The sequence below is a fragment of the Pseudophryne corroboree genome (assembly GCF_028390025.1).
Source record: "Pseudophryne corroboree isolate aPseCor3 chromosome 2 unlocalized genomic scaffold, aPseCor3.hap2 SUPER_2_unloc_1, whole genome shotgun sequence".
Classification (NCBI taxonomy): domain Eukaryota; kingdom Metazoa; phylum Chordata; class Amphibia; order Anura; family Myobatrachidae; genus Pseudophryne; species Pseudophryne corroboree.
Window position 1 is genome coordinate 1,124,211 of NW_026967488.1, and position 22,377 is coordinate 1,146,587.

The window sequence follows — 22,377 nt, forward strand, 5'->3', positions numbered from 1 at the left end:
CAGGAATTATCTGATGCTCATACCCTACCTATATCTGACGTCTCACAGGAATTATCTGATGCCGACACCAGTGGCGTAACTAGGAAATTTTCTCCCCCAAGCCAAAACATTCCCTGGCGCCCCCCACCCATAATTGCCACTAGAATAGTGATGAATATGCGCGTGCCTAGGGGGCGTGACCTTGCGGAAATGGGCCTGGCTTTCCAGGAAAAGACTACCTTATACCCTACCGATATCTGCCGTCTCACAGGAATTATCTGATGCCGGCACCCTACCGATATCTGCCGTCTCACAGGAATTATCTGATGCCGGTACACTACCGATATCTGACGTCTCACAGGAAATATCTGATGCTGGTACCCTACCGATATCTCACGTCTCACAGGAATTATCTGATGCTGGTACACTACCGATATCTCACGTCTCACAGGAATTATCTGATGCCGGTACACTACCGATATCGGACGTCTCACAGGAATTATCTGATGCCGGTACACTACCGATATCGGACGTCTCACAGGAATTATCTGATGCCGGTACACTACCGATATCGGACGTCTCACAGGAATTATCTGATGCCGGTACACTACCGATATCGGACGTCTCACAGGAATTATCTGATGCCGGTACACTACCGATATCGTACGTCTCACAGGAATTATCTATTTCTCATACCCTACCGATATCTGCCGTCTCACAGAAATTATCTGATGCTGGTACCCTACCGATATCTGCCGTCTCACTGGAATTATCTGATGTTGGTACACTACCGATATCTGCCGTCTCACAGGAATTATCTGATGCTGGTACCATACCGATATCTGACGTCTCACAGGAATTATCTGATGCTGGTACACTACCGATATCTGCCGTCTCACAGGAATTATCTGATGCCGGTACCCTACCGATATCTGACGTCTCACAGGAATTATCTGATGCTGGTACCCTACCGATATCTGCCGTCTCACAGGAATTATCTGATGCTGGCACCCTACCGATATCCGACGTCTCACAGGAATAAACTGATGCTGGTACCCTACCGATATCTGACGTCTCACAGGAATTATCTGATGCTGGTACCCTACCGATATCTGACGTCTCACAGGAATTATCTGATGCTGGTACCCTACCGATATCTGACGTCTCACAAGAATTATCTGATGCTGGTACCCTATCGATATCTGACGTCTCACAGGAATTATCTGATGCCGTTACTCTACCGATATCTGCCGTCTCACAGGAATTATCTGATGCCGGTACACTACAGATATCTGATGTCTCACAGGAATTATCTGATGCCGGTACACTACCGATATCTGCCGTCTCACAGGAATTATCTGATGCCGGTACACTACCGATATCTGACATCTCACAGGAATTATCTGATGCCGGTACACTACCGATATCTGACATCTCACAGGAATTATCTGATGCCGGTACACTACCGATATCTGCCGTCTCACAGGAATTATCTGATGCCGGTACCCTACCGATATCCGACGTCTCACAGGAATTATCTGATGCGGGTACCCTACCGATATCTGCCGTCTCACAGGTATTATCTGATGCCGGTACACTACAGATATCTGCCGTCTCACAGGAATTATCTGATGCCGGTACACTACCGATATCTGACGTCTCACAGGAATTATCTGATGCCGGTACCCTACCGATATCTGCCGTCTCACAGGAATTATCTGATGCGGGTACCCTACCGATATCTGCCGTCTCACAGGAATTATCTGATGCGGGTACACTAACGATATCTGACGTCTCACAGGAATTATCTGATGCCGGTACACTACAGATATCTGACGTCTCACAGGAATTATCTGATGCCGGTACACTACAGATATCTGACGTCTTACAGGAATTATCTGATGCCGGTACACTACCGATATCTGCCGTCTCACAGTAATTATCTGAAGCCGATACCCTACCGATATCTGACGTCTCACAGGAATTATCTGATGCCGGTACACTACAGATATCTGACGTCTCACAGGAATTATCTGATGCCGGTACACTACAGATATCTGACGTCTTACAGGAATTATCTGATGCCGGTACACTACCGATATCTGACGTCTCACAGGTATTATCTGATGCCGGTACACTACAGATATCTGCCGTCTCACAGGAATTATCTGATGCCGGTACCCTACCGATATCTGACGTCTCACAGGTATTATCTGATGCCGGTACACTACCGATATCTGCCGTCTTACAGGTCTCCACTTGTGCCCACATGTAGGAATGAAGAGACGTACAGGGAGCGTGGGGGGAAGGGACAATGGTGACACAGATCAATATACTAGTAGAAAGATTTATATGGACAGTATATTAGAGCCCCCCTTTCCCAGTCACTCACCTCCGCCCAACATAGGGTTTCGTTCCTGCGGTTGTTCATCACGTTTCCCATCCTCACGTGGTCCTTAAATGTTACAAGAATGACATTAACATCTTCTATACACAGAGCCCATGTGACATCTAACCTCACTGCACATGTACAATGTGGAGGGGCGGAGTTAGAACAGCTCCACCCAGAGCAGAATTAAAGCGGAGAGGGCGGAGCTATTGTGGAGGCTGCTGATTATATATATAATATATACTGTACTGTATATTAGAATTTCATGCGTGTCATATAAGGACAGCCTGTGCCACACCTTCAATAAGAGGTCAATGACCCACAAATCAGAAATAAGAACCTGTTCCCTCATTTCTACTCAATCCTCCCCAAATTGCCTCACTCCACTGGTGAAAAGTTACCCCTGGCACAATGGGCGGGGTCTGGACGGACCTGTCCTCCTAACGGAAAGGGGACAGGTATCCCCACTACAGCTTTATACACATGGAAAGCCAAAATGCAGTATTACACCCACCGGGGAAACGCTCTGCAGTGTATTACACCCTCAGGGGAAACGCTCTGCAGTGTATTACACCCACCGGGGAAATGCTCTGCAGTATATTACACCCACAGGGGAAACGCTCTGCAGTGTATTACACCCACCGGGGAAATGCTCTGCGGTATATTACACCCACAGGGGAAACGCTCTGCGGTATATTACACCCACCGGGGAAATGCTCTGCAGTGTATTACACCCACCGGGGAAACGCTCTGCGGTTTATTACACCCACAGGGGAAACGCTCTGCTGTGTATTACACCCACAGGGAAAACGCTCTGCAGTGTATTACACCCACAGGGGAAACGCTCTGCAGTGTGTTACACCCACAGGGGAAACATTCTGCGGTATATTACACCCACAGGGGAAACGCTCTGCAGTGTATTACACCCACAGGGGAAACGTTCTGCAGTGTATTACACCCACAGGGGCAATGCTCTGCGGTGTATTACACCCACCGGGGGGAAATGCTCTGCGGTATATTACACCCACAGGGGAAATGCTCTGCTGTGTATTACACCCACAGGGGAAATGCTCTGCTGTGTATTACACCCACCGAGGAAACGCTCTGCAGTGTATTACACCCACCGGGGAAACGCTCTGCAGTGTATTACACCCACCGGGGAAATGCTCTGCAGTGTATTACACCCACCGGGGAAACGCTCTACAGTATATTACACCCACAGGAGAAATGCCCTGCCGTGTATTACACCAACAGGGAAAACGCTCTGCTGTGTACTACACCCTCTGGGGAAACGCTCTGCAGTGTATTACACCCACCGGGGAAACGCTCTGCAGTGTATTACACCCACCGGGGAAACGCTCTGCAGTGTATTACACCCACAGGGGAAACATTCTGCGGTATATTACACCCACAGGGGAAACGCTCTGCAGTGTATTACACCCACAGGGGAAACGCTCTGCAGTGTATTACACCCCAGGGGAAATGCTCTGCGGTGTATTACACCCACCAGGGGGAAACGCTCTGCGGTATATTACACCCACAGGGGAAACGCTCTGCGGTATATTACACCCACAGGGGAAACGCTCTGCTGTGTATTACACCCACCGGGGGAAACGCTCTGCTGTGTATTACACCCACCGGGGGAAACGCTCTGCAGTGTATTACACCCACCGGGGAAACGCTCTGCAGTGTATTACACCCACCGGGGAAATGCTCTGCAGTGTATTACACCCACCGGGGAAACGCTCTGCAGTATATTACACCCACAGGAGAAATGCCCTGCCGTGTATTACACCAACAGGGAAAACGCTCTGCTGTGTACTACACCCACAGGGGAAACGCTCTGCAGTGTATTACATCCACCGGGTGAAACGCTCTGCGGTATATTACACCCACAGGGGAAACGCTCTGCAGTGTATTACACCCACAGGGGAAACGCTCTGCAGTATATTACACCCACAGGGGAAACGCTCTGCAGTATATTACACCCACAGGGGAAACGCTCTGCAGTATATTACATCCACAGGTGAAACGCTCTGCAGTGTGTTACACCCACCGGGGAAACGCTCTGCGGTATATTACACCCACAGGAGAAACGCTCTGCGGTATATTACACCCACAGGGGAAACGCTCTGCGGTATATTACACCCACAGGGGAAACGCTCTGCGGTATATTACACCCACAGGGGAAACGCTCTGCGGTATATTACACCCACAGGGGAAACGCTCTGCGGTATATTACACCCACAGGGGAAACGCTCTGCGGTATATTACACCCACAGGGGAAACGCTCTGCGGTATATTACACCCACAGGAGAAACACTCTGCGATATATTATACCCACAGGGGAAACGCTCTGCTGTGTATTACACCCACAGGGGAAACGGTCTGCTGTGTATTACACCCACAGGGGAAACGCTCTGCGGTCTATTACACCCACAGGGAAAATGCCCTGCTGTGTATTATACCCACAGGGGAAACTCTCTGCTGTGTATAACACAGACAGGGGAAACGCTCTGCTGTGTACTACACCCACAGGGGAAACGCTCTGCTGTGTATTACACCCACAGGGAAACGCTCTGCTGTGTATTACACCCACAGGGAAACGCTCTGCTGTGTATTACACCTAGGGGAGACGCTCTGCTGTGTATTACACCTAGGGGAAACGCTCTGCTGTGTATTACACCTAGGGGAAACGCTCTGCTGTGTATTACACCCACCGGGGAAACGCTCTGCAGTGTATTACACCCACCGGAGAAACGCTCTGCAGTCTATTACACCCACAGGAGAAATGCCCTGCCGTGTATTACACCAACAGGGAAAACGCTCTGCTGTGTACTACACCCACAGGGGAAACGCTCTGCAGTGTATTACACCCACCGGGGAAATGCTCTGCGGTGTATTACATCCACCGGGTGAAACGCTCTGCGGTATATTACACCCACAGGGGAAACATTCTACGGTATATTACACCCACAGGGGAAACGCTCTGCAGTGTATTACACCCACAGGGGAAACGCTCTGCAGTGTATTACACCCACAGGGGAAACGCTCTGCAGTGTATTACACCCACAGGGGAAACGCTCTGCAGTATATTACACCCACAGGGGAAACGCTCTGCAGTATATTACACCCACAGGGGAAACGCTCTGCAGTATATTACATCCACAGGTGAAACGCTCTGCAGTGTGTTACACCCACCGGGGAAACGCTCTGCGGTATATTACACCCACAGGAGAAACGCTCTGCGGTATATTACACACACAGGGGAAACGCTCTGCGGTATATTACACCCACAGGGGAAACGCTCTGCGGTATATTACACCCACAGGGGAAACGCTCTGCGGTATATTACACCCACAGGGGAAACGCTCTGCGGTATATTACACCCACAGGGGAAACGCTCTGCGGTATATTACACCCACAGGGGAAACGCTCTGCAGTATATTACACCCACAGGAGAAACGCTCTGCGATATATTATACCCACAGGGGAAACGCTCTGCTGTGTATTACACCCACAGGGGAAACGGTCTGCTGTGTATTACACCCACAGGGGAAACGCTCTGCGGTGTATTACACCCACAGGGAAAATGCTCTGCTGTGTATTATACCCACAGGGGAAACTCTCTGCTGTGTATAACACAGACAGGGGAAACGCTCTGCTGTGTACTACACCCACAGGGAAAACGCTCTGTTGTGTATTACACCCTCAGGGGAAACGCTCTGCTGTGTATTACACCCACAGGGAAACGCTCTGCTGTGTATTACACCCACAGGGAAACGCTCTGCTGTGTATTACACCTAGGGGAGACGTTCTGCTGTGTATTACACCCACAGGGAAACGCTCTGCGGTGTATTAAACCCACAGGGAAACGCTCTGCGGTGTATTACACCCACAGGGAAACGCTCTGCGGTGTATTACACCCACAGGGAAACGCTCTGCGGTGTATTACACCCACAGGGAAACGCTCTGCGGTGTATTACACCCACGGGGAAACGCTTTGCTGTGCATTACACCCACAGGGAAACGCTCTGCGGTGTATAACACCCACAGGGAAATGCTATGCAGTGTATTATACCCACAGGGAAACGCTCTGCTGTGTATTACACCTAGGGGGGACGCTCTGCTGTGTATTACACCTAGGGGAAACGCTCTGCTGTGTATTACACCAACAGGGAAACGCTCTGCTGTGTATTACACCTAGGGGAGACGCTCTGCTGTGTATTACACCTAGGTGAAACGCTCTGCTGTGTATTACACCCACAGGGAAACGCTCTGCGGTGTATTACACCCACAGGGAAATGCTCTGCGGAGTATTACACCCACAGGGAAACGCTCTGCGGTGTATTACACCCACGGGGAAACGCTTTGCTGTGCATTACACCCACAGGGAAACGCTCTGCGGTGTATAACACCCACAGGGAAATGCTCTGCAGTGTATTATACCCACAGGGAAACGCTAAAAGCATATATAGAGTGGATGTATGACTGAATGAATGAATGATAGAGGAACTGTACATAATATATACACACCCACTAATAAAAACAAAGCACAAATAAAGTAAATTAACCACATTATATACTGAGAAAAACTATTACAAGAAACAAGTAAAATTAAATTCCCTATAACATTATATATATATATATATATGTATATATATATAGATATATATATATATACATACACACACACACACACACACACACACACACACACACTGCGCACACGGTAGTCTACGCTGCCCCATGGACTCACCTTCACCCTGCTGTGCTCGTTCACCATTTTCTACACGATTCGGAGCTCCACGTTTTTCTTAAATGTGGCAAAAATTGGATTTTAGTTTAAACATTTTTTTAATAACATATTCTAAGATCAAACACACAGATAGGATTACTGTCTGATGTCACTTTAGTAATAAATAGAGGTGACCTGCACAGCCCCTGTACCTACATTACAGTATGTGTAGGCAGATATTCCACGTGCTTAACTACAATACACAGCCATGGTTCACTGATGTCACTGGTTCCTAGTGACTGGATAGGCTGCACTCTCAGTGATGTCACTGGTTCCTAGTGACTGGATAGGCCGCACTGTCAGTGATGTCACTAATCCCTAGTGACTGGATAGGCTGCGCTCTCAGTGATGTCACTGGCTCCTAGTGACTGGATAGGCTGCACTCTCAGTGGGGTCACTAGTTTCTAGTGACTGGATAGGTCGCACAGTCAGTGATGTCACTGGTTTCTTGTGAATGGATAGGCTGCGCTTTCAGTGATGTCACTGGTTCCTAGTGACTGGATAGGCTGCACTCTCAGTGATGTCACTGGCTCCTAGTGACTGGATAGGCTGCACTCTCAGTGGGGTCACTAGTTTCTAGTGACTGGATAGGTCACACTGTCAGTGATGTCACTGGTTTCTTGTGAATGGATAGGCTGCGCTTTCAGTGATGTCACTAATTCCTAGTGACTGGATAGGCTGCGCTCTCAGTGATGTCACTGGCTCCTAGTGACTGGACAGGCTGCACTCTCAAAAAATAGGATTTTAATTACCTACCGGTAAATCCTTTTCTCGTAGTCCGTAGAGGATGCTGGGGTCCATATTAGTACCATGGAGTATGGATGGGTCCACCAGGAGCTATTGGCACTTTAAGAGTTTAATAGTGTGGGTTGGCTCCTCCCTCTATGCCCCTCCTACCAGACTCAGTCTAGAAACTGTGCCCGAGGAGACGACATACTTCAAGAGAAGAAATTACACAGATAGTGGCGAGATTCATACCAGATCACACAACAGGCAAATCCGGCTAACATGCCGAAACAACTCAGCAACAGCTGAAAAAGTAAATAACGCAGAACTTACCTAGGAACCAGGCAGTACTGAACCATAAAAACTATGAAAGAAAACGCAGCGCTGGGCGGGCGCCCAGCATCCTCTACGGACTACGAGAAAAGGATTTACCGGTAGGTAATTAAAATCCTATTTTCTCTTACGTCCTAGAGGATGCTGGGGTCCACATTAGTACCATGGGGATGTACCAAAGCTCCCAGTACGGGAGGGAGAGCACGGAGGCTCCTGCAACACTGCTTGACCAAACCTGAGGTCATCAGAGGCCAAAGTGTCGAACTTGTAAAACTTGGCAAACGTGTTCGACCCAGACCAAGAAGCTGCTCGGCAGAGTTGTACCGCCGAGACACCCCGGGCAGCCGCCCAGGAAGAGCCCACTTTACGAGTAGAGTGGGCCATCACAGATTTTGGACACGGTAATCCTGCCGTGGAATAAGCATGCTGGATAGTGAACCTGATCCAGCGTGAAACCAACTGCTTAGAAGCAGGACACCCAATTTTCTTGGGATCATAGAGGACAAACAGAGTGTTACTTTTCCTATGACGAGCAGTCCTCTTCACATAAATCTTCAAAGTCCTCACTACATCCAAGGCCTTTGACGCAATTGAGGAGTCAGTAGCCACTGGCACCACAATAGGTTGGTTGATATGGAAAGCCGATACAACCTTAGGCAGGAACTGTGAACGAGTCCTTAGTTCCGCCTTGTCTTCATGGAAGATCAGATAGGGGCTTTTACAAGATAAAGTCCCCAATTCCGACACACGTCGTGCAGAAGCCAAGGTCAACAAAGTGACCGCCTTCCACGTGAGAAACTTGAGATCAGCCTCCAGCAGAGGCTCGAACCAAGCAGACTGCAGGAACTGCAACACCACATCAAGATCCCAGGGTGCCATTGGCGCCATAAAGGGAGGCTGGATGTGCAGAACCCCTTTCAAAAAGGTCTGAACCTCAGGGAGGACAGCCAATTGTTTTTGGAAGAAGATGGACAAAGCAGAGATCTGGACCTTGATGGAGCCCAATCTCAGTCCCACATCCACCCTTGCTAGCAGGAAAAGGAGAAAACGTCCGAGTTGAAACTCCACCGCAGGAAACTTCTTGGACTCGCACCAAGAAACATATTTTTTCCAAATGCGATGGTAATGTTTAGACGTTACCCCCCTTCCTAGCCTGTATCAGGGTAGGAATGACCTCACTCGGGATACCCTTCCGAGCTAAGATCTGGCGTTCAACCGCCATGCCGTCAAACGTAGCCGTGGAAAGTCTTGATAAGCGAACGGCCCCTGCAGTAGCAGATCCTCCCGAAGAGGTAACGGCCTTGTATCTTCCGGCCGAAGATCCAGCAGATCCACGTACCAAGCCCTCCTTGGCCAGTCCGGAGCAATGAGGATTGCCAGAACCTTTGTTCTTCTTACGAATTGAAGAACTCTTGGTATCAGAGGAAGTGGAGGGAACACATACACTGACGTGAACACCCACGGTGTTACCAGTGCGTCCACCGCCACTGCCTGTGGGTCTCTCGACCTGGAACAGTACCTCCGCAGCCTCTTGTTGAGGCGGGAGGCCATCATGTCTATGTGAGGAACCCCCCACCAACCGGTAACCTCCTCGAACACCTCCGGATGGAGGACCCACTCTCCTGGATGGAGATCGTGTCTGCTGAGGAAGTCTGCTTCCCAGTTGTCTACACCCGGAATGAAGATTGCCGACATCGCCACCGCGTTCCTTTCTGCCCAGAGGAGGATTTTTGACACCTCTGACATGGCAGCTCTGCTCTTCGTTCCGCCTTGTCGATTTATGTAGGCCACTGTGGTCACGTTGTCAGACTGCACCTGAACAGCCCGATCCTGTAGAAGGTGTGCTGCTTGTAGAAGGCCGTTGTACACGGCTCTTAGCTCCAGAATGTTTATCGGGAGAAGGGATTCTTGATCCGACCTCCGTCCTTGGAAGGTTTTCCCCTGAGCGACTGCTCCCCAACTTAGACTTGCATCCGTGGTTAGAAGGATCCAGTCCTGAACTCTGAACCTTCGGCCTTCCAGAAGGTGAGGCAGTTGTATCCACCAGAGGAGCGAGATCCTGGCTTTCGGAGACAGACGGATCCTCTGATGCATGTGTAGGTGAGATCCCGACCACTGGTCCAAGAGATCCAGCTGAAAGGATCGAGCATGAAACCTTCCGTACTGTAGAGCCTCGTAGGAGGCAACCATCTTCCCCAGAAGGCGGATGCACTGATGAACCGAGACCCGGGTAGGCTTTAAGACATCCCGGACCATTGATTGGATCATCAATGCTTTCTCCACCGGCAGAAACACCCTCTGCACTTCCGTGTCTAGGATCATTCCCAGGAAAGACAGCCTCCTTGTCGGCTCCAGATGAGACTTTGGAAGGTTCAGGATCCAATCGTGCTCATTGAGCAGATGTGTCGTGAGAGCAATGGATCGCAACAACTTCTCCCTGGACGACGCCTTGATCAGGAGATCGTCCAGATATGGAATTATGTTCACCCCTTGCTTGCGCAGGAGAACCATCATCTCCGCCATCACCTTGGTGAAGACCCTCGGTGCTGTGGAGAGGCCAAACGGTAGCGCCTGAAACTGATAGTGATCGCCCAACAGTGCAAACCTGAGATATGCCTGATGTGGAGACCAGATGGGAACGTGGAGGTACGCATCCTTGATGTCCAGGGACACCAGGAACTCCCCCTCCGTCAGACCTGAGATAACAGCTCTCAGAGACTCCATTTTGAATTTGAACTCCCTGAGGTAGGGGTTCAAAGATTTTAAGTTCAGAATTGGCCGTATCGAACCATCCGGCTTCGGTACCACGAAAAGGTTCGAATAGTAACCTTTGTTCCACTGATGAGGTGGAACTGGAACAATGACCCTGGACACCACCAACTTTTGGATAGCTTCCAGAAGAATTGTTCTGTCTGTAAGCCTGACTTGAAGAAACGGTGAGGCGGGAGCTCTTGAAACTCCAGCCTGTACCCTCTGGACACTATATCCAGCACCCAGGAGTCCAGGCCCGACGACACCCAGACGTGGCTGAAATGCCGGAGTCTTGCCCCCACCTGACCTTCCTCCAGGCCCAGCTGTCCACCGTCATGCGGAGGACTTAGGGTATCAGAAGCGGGCTTCTGGTTCTGGGAGCCAGCGGGAGCAGGGTCCTTTCCTTTAGCATGACCACCTCTGAAGAAGGTGTTCGAAGGTTTGTTCTTTCTAGGCCTCACGGGCCGAAAGGACTGTGACGTGGCTGGTGCAAAAGGCTTCTTCGTAGCTGGTGCAGCTGAGGGGAAAAAAATAAGATTTTACTTACCGATAAATCTATTTCTCGGAGTCCGTAGTGGATGCTGGGGTTCCTGAAAGGACCATGGGGAATAGCGGCTCCGCAGGAGACAGGGCACAAAAAGTAAAGCTTTTCCAGATCAGGTGGTGTGCACTGGCTCCTCCCCCTATGACCCTCCTCCAGACTCCAGTTAGGTACTGTGCCCGGACGAGCGTACACAATAAGGGAGGATTTTGAATCCCGGGTAAGACTCATACCAGCCACACCAATCACACCGTACAACTTGTGATCTAAACCCAGTTAACAGTATGATAACCACGGAGCCTCTGAAAGATGGCTTCCTTCAACAATAACCCGAATTTGTTAACAATAACTATGTACAATTATTGCAGATAATCCGCACTTGGGATGGGCGCCCAGCATCCACTACGGACTCCGAGAAATAGATTTATCGGTAAGTAAAATCTTATTTTCTCTATCGTCCTAGTGGATGCTGGGGTTCCTGAAAGGACCATGGGGATTATACCAAAGCTCCCAAACGGGCGGGAGAGTGCGGATGACTCTGCAGTACCGAATGAGAGAACTCCAGGTCCTCCTTAGCCAGAGTATCAAATTTGTAAAATTTTACAAACGTGTTCTCCCCTGACCACGTAGCTGCTCGGCAAAGTTGTAATGCCGAGACCCCTCGGGCAGCCGCCCAAGATGAGCCCACCTTCCTTGTGGAGTGGGCCTTTACAGATTTAGGCTGTGGCAGGCCTGCCACAGAATGTGCAAGTTGGATTGTGCTACAGATCCAACGAGCAATCGTCTGCTTAGACGCAGGAGCACCCATCTTGTTGGGTGCATACAATATAAACAACGAGTCAGATTTTCTGACTCCAGCTGTCCTTGCAATATATATTTTTAATGCTCTGACAACGTCCAGTAACTTGGAGTCCTCCAAGTCACTTGTAGCCGCAGACACTACAATAGGCTGGTTCAGATGAAATGCTGACACCACCTTAGTGAGAAAATGCGGACGAGTCCGCAGTTCTGCCCTGTCCGAATGGAAAATCAGATATGGGCTTTTGTAAAATAAAGCTGCCAGTTCTGACACTCTCCTGGCCGAAGCCAGGGCTAGAAGCATGGTCACTTTCCATGTGAGATATTTCAAATCCACCTTTTTTAGTGGTTCAAACCAATGAGATTTTAGAAAGTCCAAAACCACATTGAGATCCCACGGTGCCACTGGAGGCACCACAGGAGGCTGTATATGCAGCACTCCCTTAACAAAGGTCTGGACTTCAGGGACTGAAGCCAATTCTTTTTGAAAGAAAATCGACAGGGCCGAAATTTGAACCTTAATAGATCCCAATTTGAGACCCATAGACAATCCTGATTGCAGGAAATGTAGGAATCGACCCAGTTGAAATTCCTCCGTCGGAGCACTCCGATCTTCGCACCACGCAACATATTTTCGCCAAATTCGGTGATAATGTTGCACGGTTACTTCCTTCCTTGCTTTAATCAAAGTAGGAATGACTTCTTCCGGCATGCCTTTTTCCTTTAGGATCCGGCGTTCAACCGCCATGCCGTCAAACGCAGCCGCGGTAAGTCTTGAAACAGACAGGGACCCTGCTGAAGCAAGTCCCTCCTTAGAGGTAGAGGCCACGGATCTTCCGTGATCATCTCTTGAAGTTCCGGGTACCAAGTCCTTCTTGGCCAATCCGGAACCACTAGTATCGTTCTTACGCCTCTTTGCCGTATAATTCTCAATACTTTTGGTATGAGAGGCAGAGGAGGAAACACATACACCGACTGGTACACCCAAGGCGTTACCAGCGCGTCCACAGCTATTGCCTGCGGATCTCTTGACCTGGCGCAATACCTGTCCAGTTTTTTGTTGAGGCGAGACGCCATCATATCCACCATTGGTCTTTCCCAACGGGTTACCAGCATGTGGAAGACTTCTGGATGAAGTCCCCACTCTCCCGGGTGAAGATCGTGTCTGCTGAGGAAGTCTGCTTCCCAGTTGTCCACTCCCGGGATGAACACTGCTGACAGTGCTATCACATGATTCTCTGCCCAGCGAAGAATCCTTGCAGCTTCTGCCATTGCACTCCTGCTTCTTGTGCCGCCCTGTCTGTTCACATGGGCGACTGCCGTGATGTTGTCCGACTGGATCAACACCGGTTTTCCCTGAAGCAGAGGTTCTGCCTGGCTTAGAGCATTGTAGATTGCTCTTAGTTCCAGAATGTTTATGTGAAGAGACGTTTCCAGGCTCGTCCATACTCCCTGGAAGTTTCTTCCTTGTGTGACTGCTCCCCAGCCTCTCAGGCTGGCGTCCGTGGTCACCAGGATCCAATCCTGTATGCCGAATCTGCGGCCCTCCAATAGATGAGCACTCTGCAACCACCACAGAAGAGACACCCTTGTCCTTGGAGACAGGGTTATCCGCAGGTGCATCTGAAGATGCGACCCTGACCATTTGTCCAACAGATCCCTTTGGAAAATTCTTGCGTGGAATCTGCCGAATGGAATTGCTTCGTAAGAAGCCACCATTTTTCCCAGGACTCTTGTGCATTGATGTACAGACACCTTTCCTGGTTTTAGGAGGTTCCTGACAAGCTCGGATAACTCCTTGGCTTTTTCCTCCGGGAGAAAAACCTTTTTCTGAACCGTGTCCAGAATCATCCCTAGGAACAGCAGACGAGTTGTCGGCATTAACTGGGATTTTGGAATATTCAGAATCCACCCGTGCTGTTTTAGCACTTCTTGAGACAGTGCTAATCCCATCTCTAGCTGTTCTCTGGACCTTGCTCTTATTAGGAGATCGTCCAAGTATGGGATAATTAATATGCCTTTTCTTCGAAGAAGAATCATCATCTCGGCCATTACCTTTGTAAAGACCCGAGGTGCCGTGGACAATCCGAACGGCAGCGTCTGAAACTGATAGTGACAGTTTTGTACAACGAACCTGAGGTACCCCTGGTGTGAGGGGTAAATTGGAACGTGGAGATACGCATCCTTGATGTCCAAGGATACCATAAAATCCCCCTCTTCCAGGTTCGCTATCATTGCTCTGAGTGACTCCATTTTGAACTTGAACTTCTTTATGTACAGGTTCAAGGACTTCAGATTTAGAATAGGCCTTACCGAGCCATCCGGCTTCGGTACCACAAAAAGAGTGGAATAATACCCCTTCCCTTGTTGTAGAAGAGGTACCTTGACTATCACCTGCTGAGAGTACAGCTTGTGAATGGCTTCCAAAACCGTCTCCCTTTCGGAGGGGGACGTTGGTAAAGCAGACTTCAGGAAACGGCGAGGTGGATCTGTCTCTAATTCCAACCTGTACCCCTGAGATATTATCTGCAGGATCCAGGGATCTACTTGCGAGTGAGCCCACTGCGCGCTGTAATTTTTGAGACGACCGCCCACCGTCTCCGAGTCCGCTTGAGAAGCCCCAGCGTCATGCTGAGGCTTTTGTAGAAGCCGGGGAGGGCTTCTGTTCCTGGGAAGGAGCTGCCTGTTGCTGTCTCTTCCCTCGACCTCTGCCTCGTGGCAGATATGAATAGCCCTTTGCTCTCTTATTTTTAAAGGAACGAAAGGGCTGCGGTTGAAAAGTCGGTGCCTTTTTCTGTTGGGGAGTGACTTGAGGTAGAAAGGTGGATTTCCCGGCTGTAGCCGTGGCCACCAAATCTGATAGACCGACTCCAAATAACTCCTCCCCTTTATACGGCAAAACTTCCATATGCCGTTTTGAATCCGCATCGCCTGTCCACTGTCGCGTCCATAAAGCTCTTCTGGCCGAAATGGACATAGCACTTACCCGTGATGCCAGTGTGCAGATATCCCTCTGTGCATCACGCATATAAAGAAATGCATCCTTTATTTGTTCTAACGACAGTAAAATATTGTCCCTGTCCAGGGTATCAATATTTTCAATCAGGGACTCTGACCAAACTACCCCAGCACTGCACATCCAGGCAGTCGCAATAGCTGGTCGTAGTATAACACCTGCATGTGTGTATATACTTTTTTGGATATTTTCCATCCTCCTATCTGATGGATCTTTAAGTGCGGCCGTCTCAGGAGAGGGTAACGCCACTTGTTTAGATAAGCGTGTTAGCGCCTTGTCCACCCTAGAAGATGTTTCCCAGCGCTCCCTAACCTCTGGCGGGAAAGGGTATAATGCCAATAATTTCTTTGAAATTTTCAGCTTTTTATCAGGAGCAACCCACGCTTCATTACACACGTCATTTAATTCTTCTGATTCAGGAAAAACTATAGGTAGTTTTTTCACACCCCACATAATACCCTGTTTAGTGGTACCTGTAGTATCAGCTAAATGTAACGCCTCCTTCATTGCCAAAATCATATAACGTGTGGCCCTACTGGAAAATACGGTTGATTCGTCACCGTCACCACTGGAGTCAGTGCCTGTGTCTGGGTCTGTGTCGACCGACTGAGGCAAAGGGCGTTTTACAGCCCCTGACGGTGTTTGAGTCGCCTGGACAGGCACTAATTGATTGTCCGGCCGTCTCATGTCGTCAAACGACTGCTTTAGCGTGTTGACACTATCCCGTAGTTCCATAAATAAAGGCATCCATTCTGGTGTCGACTCCCTAGGGGGTGACATCCTCATATTTGGCAATTGCTCCGCCTCCACACCAATATCGTCCTCATACATGTCGACACACACGTACCGACACACAGCAGACACACAGGGAATGCTCCTAACGAAGACAGGACCCACTAGCCCTTTGGGGAGACAGAGGGAGAGTTTGCCAGCACACACCAAAAGCGCTATATATAACAGGGATAGCCTTATAATAAGTGCTCCCTTATAGCTGCTTTATATATATATATAAAAATATCGCCATAAATTTGCCCCCCCTCTCTGTTTTACCCTGTTTCTGTAGTGCAGTGCAGGGGAGAGACCTGGGAGCCGTCCTGACCAGCGGAGCTGTGAGAGGAAATGGCGCCGTGTGCTGAGGAGATAGGCCCCGCCCCTTTTCCGGCGGGCTCGTCTCCCGCTATTTTGTGAATCCAGGCAGGGGTTAAATATCTCCATATAGCCTCTGGGGGCTATATGTGAGGTATTTTTAGCCTTTATATAGGTTACATTTGCCTCCCAGGGCGCCCCCCCCCAGCGCCCTGCACCCTCAGTGACTGCGTGTGAAGTGTGCTGAGAGGAAAATGGCGCACAGCTGCAGTGCTGTGCGCTACCTTTAGAAGACTGCAGGAGTCTTCAGCCGCCGATTTTGGACCTCTTCTGACTTCAGCATCTGCAAGGGGGCCGGCGGCGCGGCTCCGGTGACCATCCAGGCTGTACCTGTGATCGTCCCTCTGGAGCTGATGTCCAGTAGCCAAGAAGCCAATCCATCCTGCACGCAGGTGAGTTCACTTCTTCTCCCCGCAGTCCCTCGTTGCAGTGATCCTGTTGCCAGCAGGACTCACTGTAAAATAAAAAACCTAAGCTAAACTTTTTCTAAGCAGCTCTTTAGGAGAGCCACCTAGATTGCACCCTTCTCGGCCGGGCACAAAAATCTAACTGGAGTCTGGAGGAGGGTCATAGGGGGAGGAGCCAGTGCACACCACCTGATCTGGAAAAGCTTTACTTTTTGTGCCCTGTCTCCTGCGGAGCCGCTATTCCCCATGGTCCTTTCAGGAACCCCAGCATCCACTAGGACGATAGAGAAAGGAGACTTACCCGCTGTAGCCGTGGCAATCCACGCATCTAGTGCCTCCCCAAAGAGAGCCTGACCTGTATAAGGAAACTCCTCCACACTTTTTCTGGATTCCGCATCCGCAGACCATTGGCGCAGCCAGAGACCTCTGCGAGCCGAGACGGACATGGAGGAGATCCCCGCAGCCATGGAACCCAGGTCCTTCATGGAATCTACCAGGAATCCTGCAGAATCCTGAATATGGCGTAAAAATAAATCCATGTCACCTTTATCCATCGTAGTCGACTCCTCCTGCAGAGTGATTGACCACCTGGCAATAGCTTTAGCAATCCAAGCACAGGCTATAGTAGGCCGCAGTATGGCCCCTGAAGCCGTGTCAATGGATTTTAGCGTCGCATCCACCTTGCAAAATGCCGGGTCTTTCAACGCGGTAGATCCAGGGACTGGTAATACCACCTGTTTGGACAGCCTGGAGTCAGAGGCGTCAACTATCGGCGGAGACTCCCACTTTTTCCTATCTTCGTCTGGGAAAGGAAAAGCAACTAAGACCCTCTTAGGGATCTGGAATTTCTTTTCCGGATTTTCCCAGGCTTTTTCAAAGATAGCATTCAATTCTTTGGACTCCGGGAAGGTGAGGGGGGGGGCTTTTTACTGTCTGTGAAAAAGGCCTCCTCCTCCTGCTCAGGAGCTGTGTCAGTGATGTGCAACACATCCCTTACAGCTTCAATCATCAACTGCACCCCCTTAGCAAGTGATGCCGTCCCCCTCGACACATCCCCGTCACCGTTTGCAGCGTCAGAATCGGTACCCGTATCATCCTGCGGAAGCATTGCAAGTGCACGTTTGTGAGAATGTACCGCAGGGAACCCCGAGGAAGCAGTATCAGACCATACAACCATAGAGGACTGGAGGACCTGAGTGGCATGCTCAGTCCTAGCAACCCTATCAGAAATCTGAGAAATAGTCCCCTTCAGAGAGACTAACCATTCTGGCTCTCTAGCTGGGATCTGTGCTACAACAGTGCAATCCTGATTACATGGTATGGAGTCTTCCTGGGAAGATAAATCCTCTGCAGCCTATGAAACAATGTCCCTAGACATGTTGTCACACACACCAAACACCCCACAAACACACAGGGTATTTATTTAGACAGAGTTTCACCCCCAAGAATGGCAGAGACACAGAGATTGGAACCAACCCACCTACAGCGCTATAGGGAAACCCCAACTCGCACTGACTGTGTCCCTTAATAGAGAAAACTGGATATCAGTAAGGATGTTCCCTCAGGCGCTCATCACATTAAACCCATAAAATAGATAAAATGAAGAAAAAGGGAACATCCTTTCTGATATCCAGTTTTCTCTATTTTAGAATTTCTGGGTACTTTTGGAGGGGTACCTTTTGGAAATTGTGATTACTTTTAGGCTGCCGTGTGATAATTGCGCTATTTGAAGGTCCCACAAGAAATTTTACTGTACACAGTTTTGTGTCCCTTAATAGGTGACACAGCCTTTATACAGACACCCCTCCCTTCTACAACCCCCTGGTACCGCACAGATAGCTGGAGTTGCACTGGAGGGACCTGGACATCCACTGGCAGTGATTGCAGGCAGGAAAAATGGTGCTGAACGCTGCTGGGTCCGCTCTGAGGAGAAGCTCCGCCCCTTCAATGGCGCTGTCTTCCCGCTCTTGAAGATTATACTGGCCTGAGGAATTTTGTGCTGGCTGAGATCCGCAAATCCCGACAGGCTAGATGTGGTCAGTGTAGGGTTTTGTGCTGGCTCAGAGCGCCCCTCACAGCGCCGCACCGCAGTACCGCTTCCCGGAGCGCGGCCACCCTTAAGCTGCCTTTTTCACACTGACTCCCCACTTGTAAGGGGGCACAGTGACTAACTCGCCAAACTTCAGCTCTGTGAGGGGATGGCGGCTGGCTGCCGGGGTGAGCGTTCCCCTGTGGCGGGGCGCGATCTGTCTCCTCGGGAGCTCAATGTCCAGTCAGTGGAGATAGTGGCTCAAGACTCCGCAGGGCGGACACTGCTCCCCCCCCCCTCCTCAGTCCCTCGATGCAGGGAGGCTGTTACCAGCAGCCTCCTGTAAAAAAAACAAACTCTAAATAAAACTTTTCTAAAGAAGCTCAGGGGAGCTCCCCTAGCTGTGACCGGCTCCGCCGGGCACATTTTCTAAACTGAGTCTGGTAGGAGGGGCATAGAGGGAGGAGCCAGCCCACACTATAAAACTCTTAAAGTGCCAATGGCTCCTGGTGGACCCGTCTATACCCCATGGTACTGATATGGACCCCAGGATCCTCTAGGACGTAAGAGAAATATTGGTTCAGACAATATGGCTGCCTCCACTGTGGAAGACATTTACAGAAACACTGTCCCATAACACGACCATTGCACATTTGTTATGGAAACTGAAACCAGAAAAGAGCCTATGCAGGTAAAAGGATGAGCAGGTAACCATCTACACTGTGACTGAGTACACATTTCCAGTGATTAGAGGGCCGCCATTTCATTATGAAAAATTATTTTCTGCATAGGGACAATATCTATCTGTAGGGCGGGAGACCTCCGTTCGGGATATTTGTCGGCTTATCTCACCCCACCTGACAGACACCCATTCTGTTTCTGATTAATTATTTATTCTAGAAGTGAAGAAGCCATACCATAGGAGAAACAACAACTTCAGCGCATTGGGTAAAGAGCGGAGAGCAAAAAAAGGGAGGGGGGTGAAAAGGACCATAGTAAGATAAACAGTGGCATTGGGATAAAGTCTGTGGGCGGGATGCACTAAAGGAAAAATGCTGTAAAACCCCGAAAACGGGTGTTTGACCGCATTTTCAAATTTACTAAGACCCTACCGCCGCGTTTTCGCCATCCAGGGTATCGCCATCTCTGGATGGCGATACCCTATAGAAGCCTATGGGCTTCTTATCGCCGTCCGCCACAACTCGCCGCCGCAGACGCCAACCCCCCCTCCTCCCCGGCTTGCCTTCCTCCAGGCTGCCCTGGACCCGGAAGGTAATCTCCTCCTCCCCCTAGCAACGCCGGCGGACGTCCTTCCGGCTGCAGGGGGGAGGTGCTGGGGGCAGCCTGCTGCTGCTTCCCGGCGTCAAGGCAGTGTGGGGACCCCATGGAAGTGACGGAGACCCCCCGCAGACCACCTAACAGGTATCGCCTCCGTCACCGCATTGCGATATTGATCGCATATGTTAGTACATATGCTATCAACATCGCGGCGAGGGGCGTCGATGTATCTTAATATACCCCACCCTGTATATAGGTGGTCAAACAAAAGTGCCAATGTGAGTGTAGGAAATAGGTATGGGGTTATGTTAGGCAAATGTATGGATGAAGAACGGGGAAAGGGCCCAGAGACAGGAACCAGTGAGCAGTAAAAACACTATTATTGGTGAACACTCCCAAGACTCTATTAATGTCATATTTCATGTGCTCTATCTGGTGCTTATCTTATGTGTAGATGTGGGGCAGCACGGATGATGTAGTGGTTAGCATTACTGCCTCACAGCACTGAGGTCATGGGTTCAATTCCCACCATGGCTCTAACTGTGTGGAGTTTGTATATTCTCCCCGTACTTACGTGGGTTTCCTCCGGGTACACCGGTTTCCTCCCACAAGCCAAAAATATACAGGTGGGTTAACTGGCTCCCAACAAAAATTAACCCTAACATGAATGTGTCTGTGTGTACATAGGGAATATAGGGGCAGATGTATTAACCTGGAGAAGACATAAGGAAGTGATAAACCAGTGATATGTGTAAGGTGATAAAGGCACCAGCCAATCAGATCCGAACTGTTAATTTACATATTGGAGCTGATTGCTTCCTTATGCCTTCTCCAGGTTAATACATCTGCCCCATAGATTGTAAGCTCCATGTGAATGGCCAAATATTCTCTGTACAGCGCTGCGGAATATGTGTGCGCTATATAAATAACTGGTAATAATAATAATGTTCAAATTGGTGGACAAGAGCATTAGCTGCATCAAGTAAAATGGCCAGCAAAGACCTAGAGACAAAACGTGTCCTGGGCAAGAGGGCGTCGGAAGGATGTAGTAATGGGTGATCCATCAGCAGCTATCTGCTGTGCCCGGCAACAAGGGGAGTCCTAGTTACTTTCATGACTTTCTTTCATGAGAGTTAGGCAGCTCATTTTCACCCATCTGTCTTTTTTGTTGAGTTAGCTCTCAAATAATTGCACACAGAAAGCGGAGAGGAGCTGCACAGGGAAAGCGGAGAGAAAGAGGAGCTGCACAGGGAAAGCGGAGAGAGAGAGGAGCTGCACAGGGAAAGCGGAGAGAGAGAGGAGCTGCACAGGGAAAGCGGAGAGAGAGAGGAGCTGCACAGGGAAAGCGGAGAGAGAGAGGAGCTGCACAGGGAAAGCGGAGAGAGAGGGGCTGCACAGGGAAAGCGGAGAGAGAGAGGAGCTGCACAGGGAAAGCGGAGAGAGAGAGGAGCTGCACAGGGAAAGCGGAGAGAGAGAGGAGCTGCACAGGGAAAGCGGAGAGAGAGAGGAGCTGCACAGGGAAAGCGGAGAGAGAGAGGAGCTGCACAGGGAAAGCGGAGAGAGGAGCTGCACAGGGAAAGCGGAGAAAGGAGGTGCACAGGGAAAGCGGAGAAAGGAGCTGCACAGGGAAAGCGGAGAGAGAGAGGAGCTGCACAGGGAAAGCGGAGAGAGAGGAGCTGCACAGGGAAAGCGGAGAGAGGAGCTGCACAGGGAAAGCGAAGAGAGAGAGAGGAGATGCACAGGGAAAGCGGAGAGAGAGGAGCTGCACAGGGAAAGCGGAGAGATAGAGGAGCTGCACAGGGAAAGCGGAGAAAGGAGCTGCACAGGGAAAGCGGAGAAAGGAGCTGCACAGGGAAAGCAGAGAAAGGAGCTGCACAGGGAAAGCGGAGAAAGGAGCTGCACAGGGAAAGCGGAGAAAGGAGCTGCACAGGGAAAGCGGAGAAAGGAGCTGCACAGGGAAAGCGGAGAAAGGAGCTGCACAGGGAAAGCGGAGAAAGGAGCTGCACAGGGAAAGCGGAGAAAGGAGCTGCACAGGGAAAGCGGAGAAAGGAGCTGCACAGGGAAAGCGGAGAAAGTAGCTGCACAGGGAAAGTGGAGAAAGGAGCTGCACAGGGAAAGCAGAGAAAGGAGCTGCACAGGGAAAGCGGATGAAGGAGCTGCACAGGGAAAGCTGAGAATGGAGCTGC

At 50.1% G+C, this 22,377-nt stretch overlaps 1 protein-coding gene across 3 annotated transcripts in view; it reads right to left on the bottom strand.

The window, feature by feature from the left end:
- Positions 1-22,377, bottom strand: part of LOC134983037 (uncharacterized) — a 241,036-nt gene that overhangs the window by 15,539 nt on the left and 203,120 nt on the right. For all 3 annotated transcript variants that reach the window (XM_063948737.1, XM_063948736.1, XM_063948735.1), the window contains 2 exons: positions 7,128-7,184; positions 2,372-2,434 (listed from right to left, as the gene is read on the bottom strand). In XM_063948737.1, the coding sequence (XP_063804807.1) occupies positions 2,372-2,434; positions 7,128-7,184 (120 nt within the window). The remainder of the gene's footprint in view (positions 1-2,371; positions 2,435-7,127; positions 7,185-22,377) is intronic.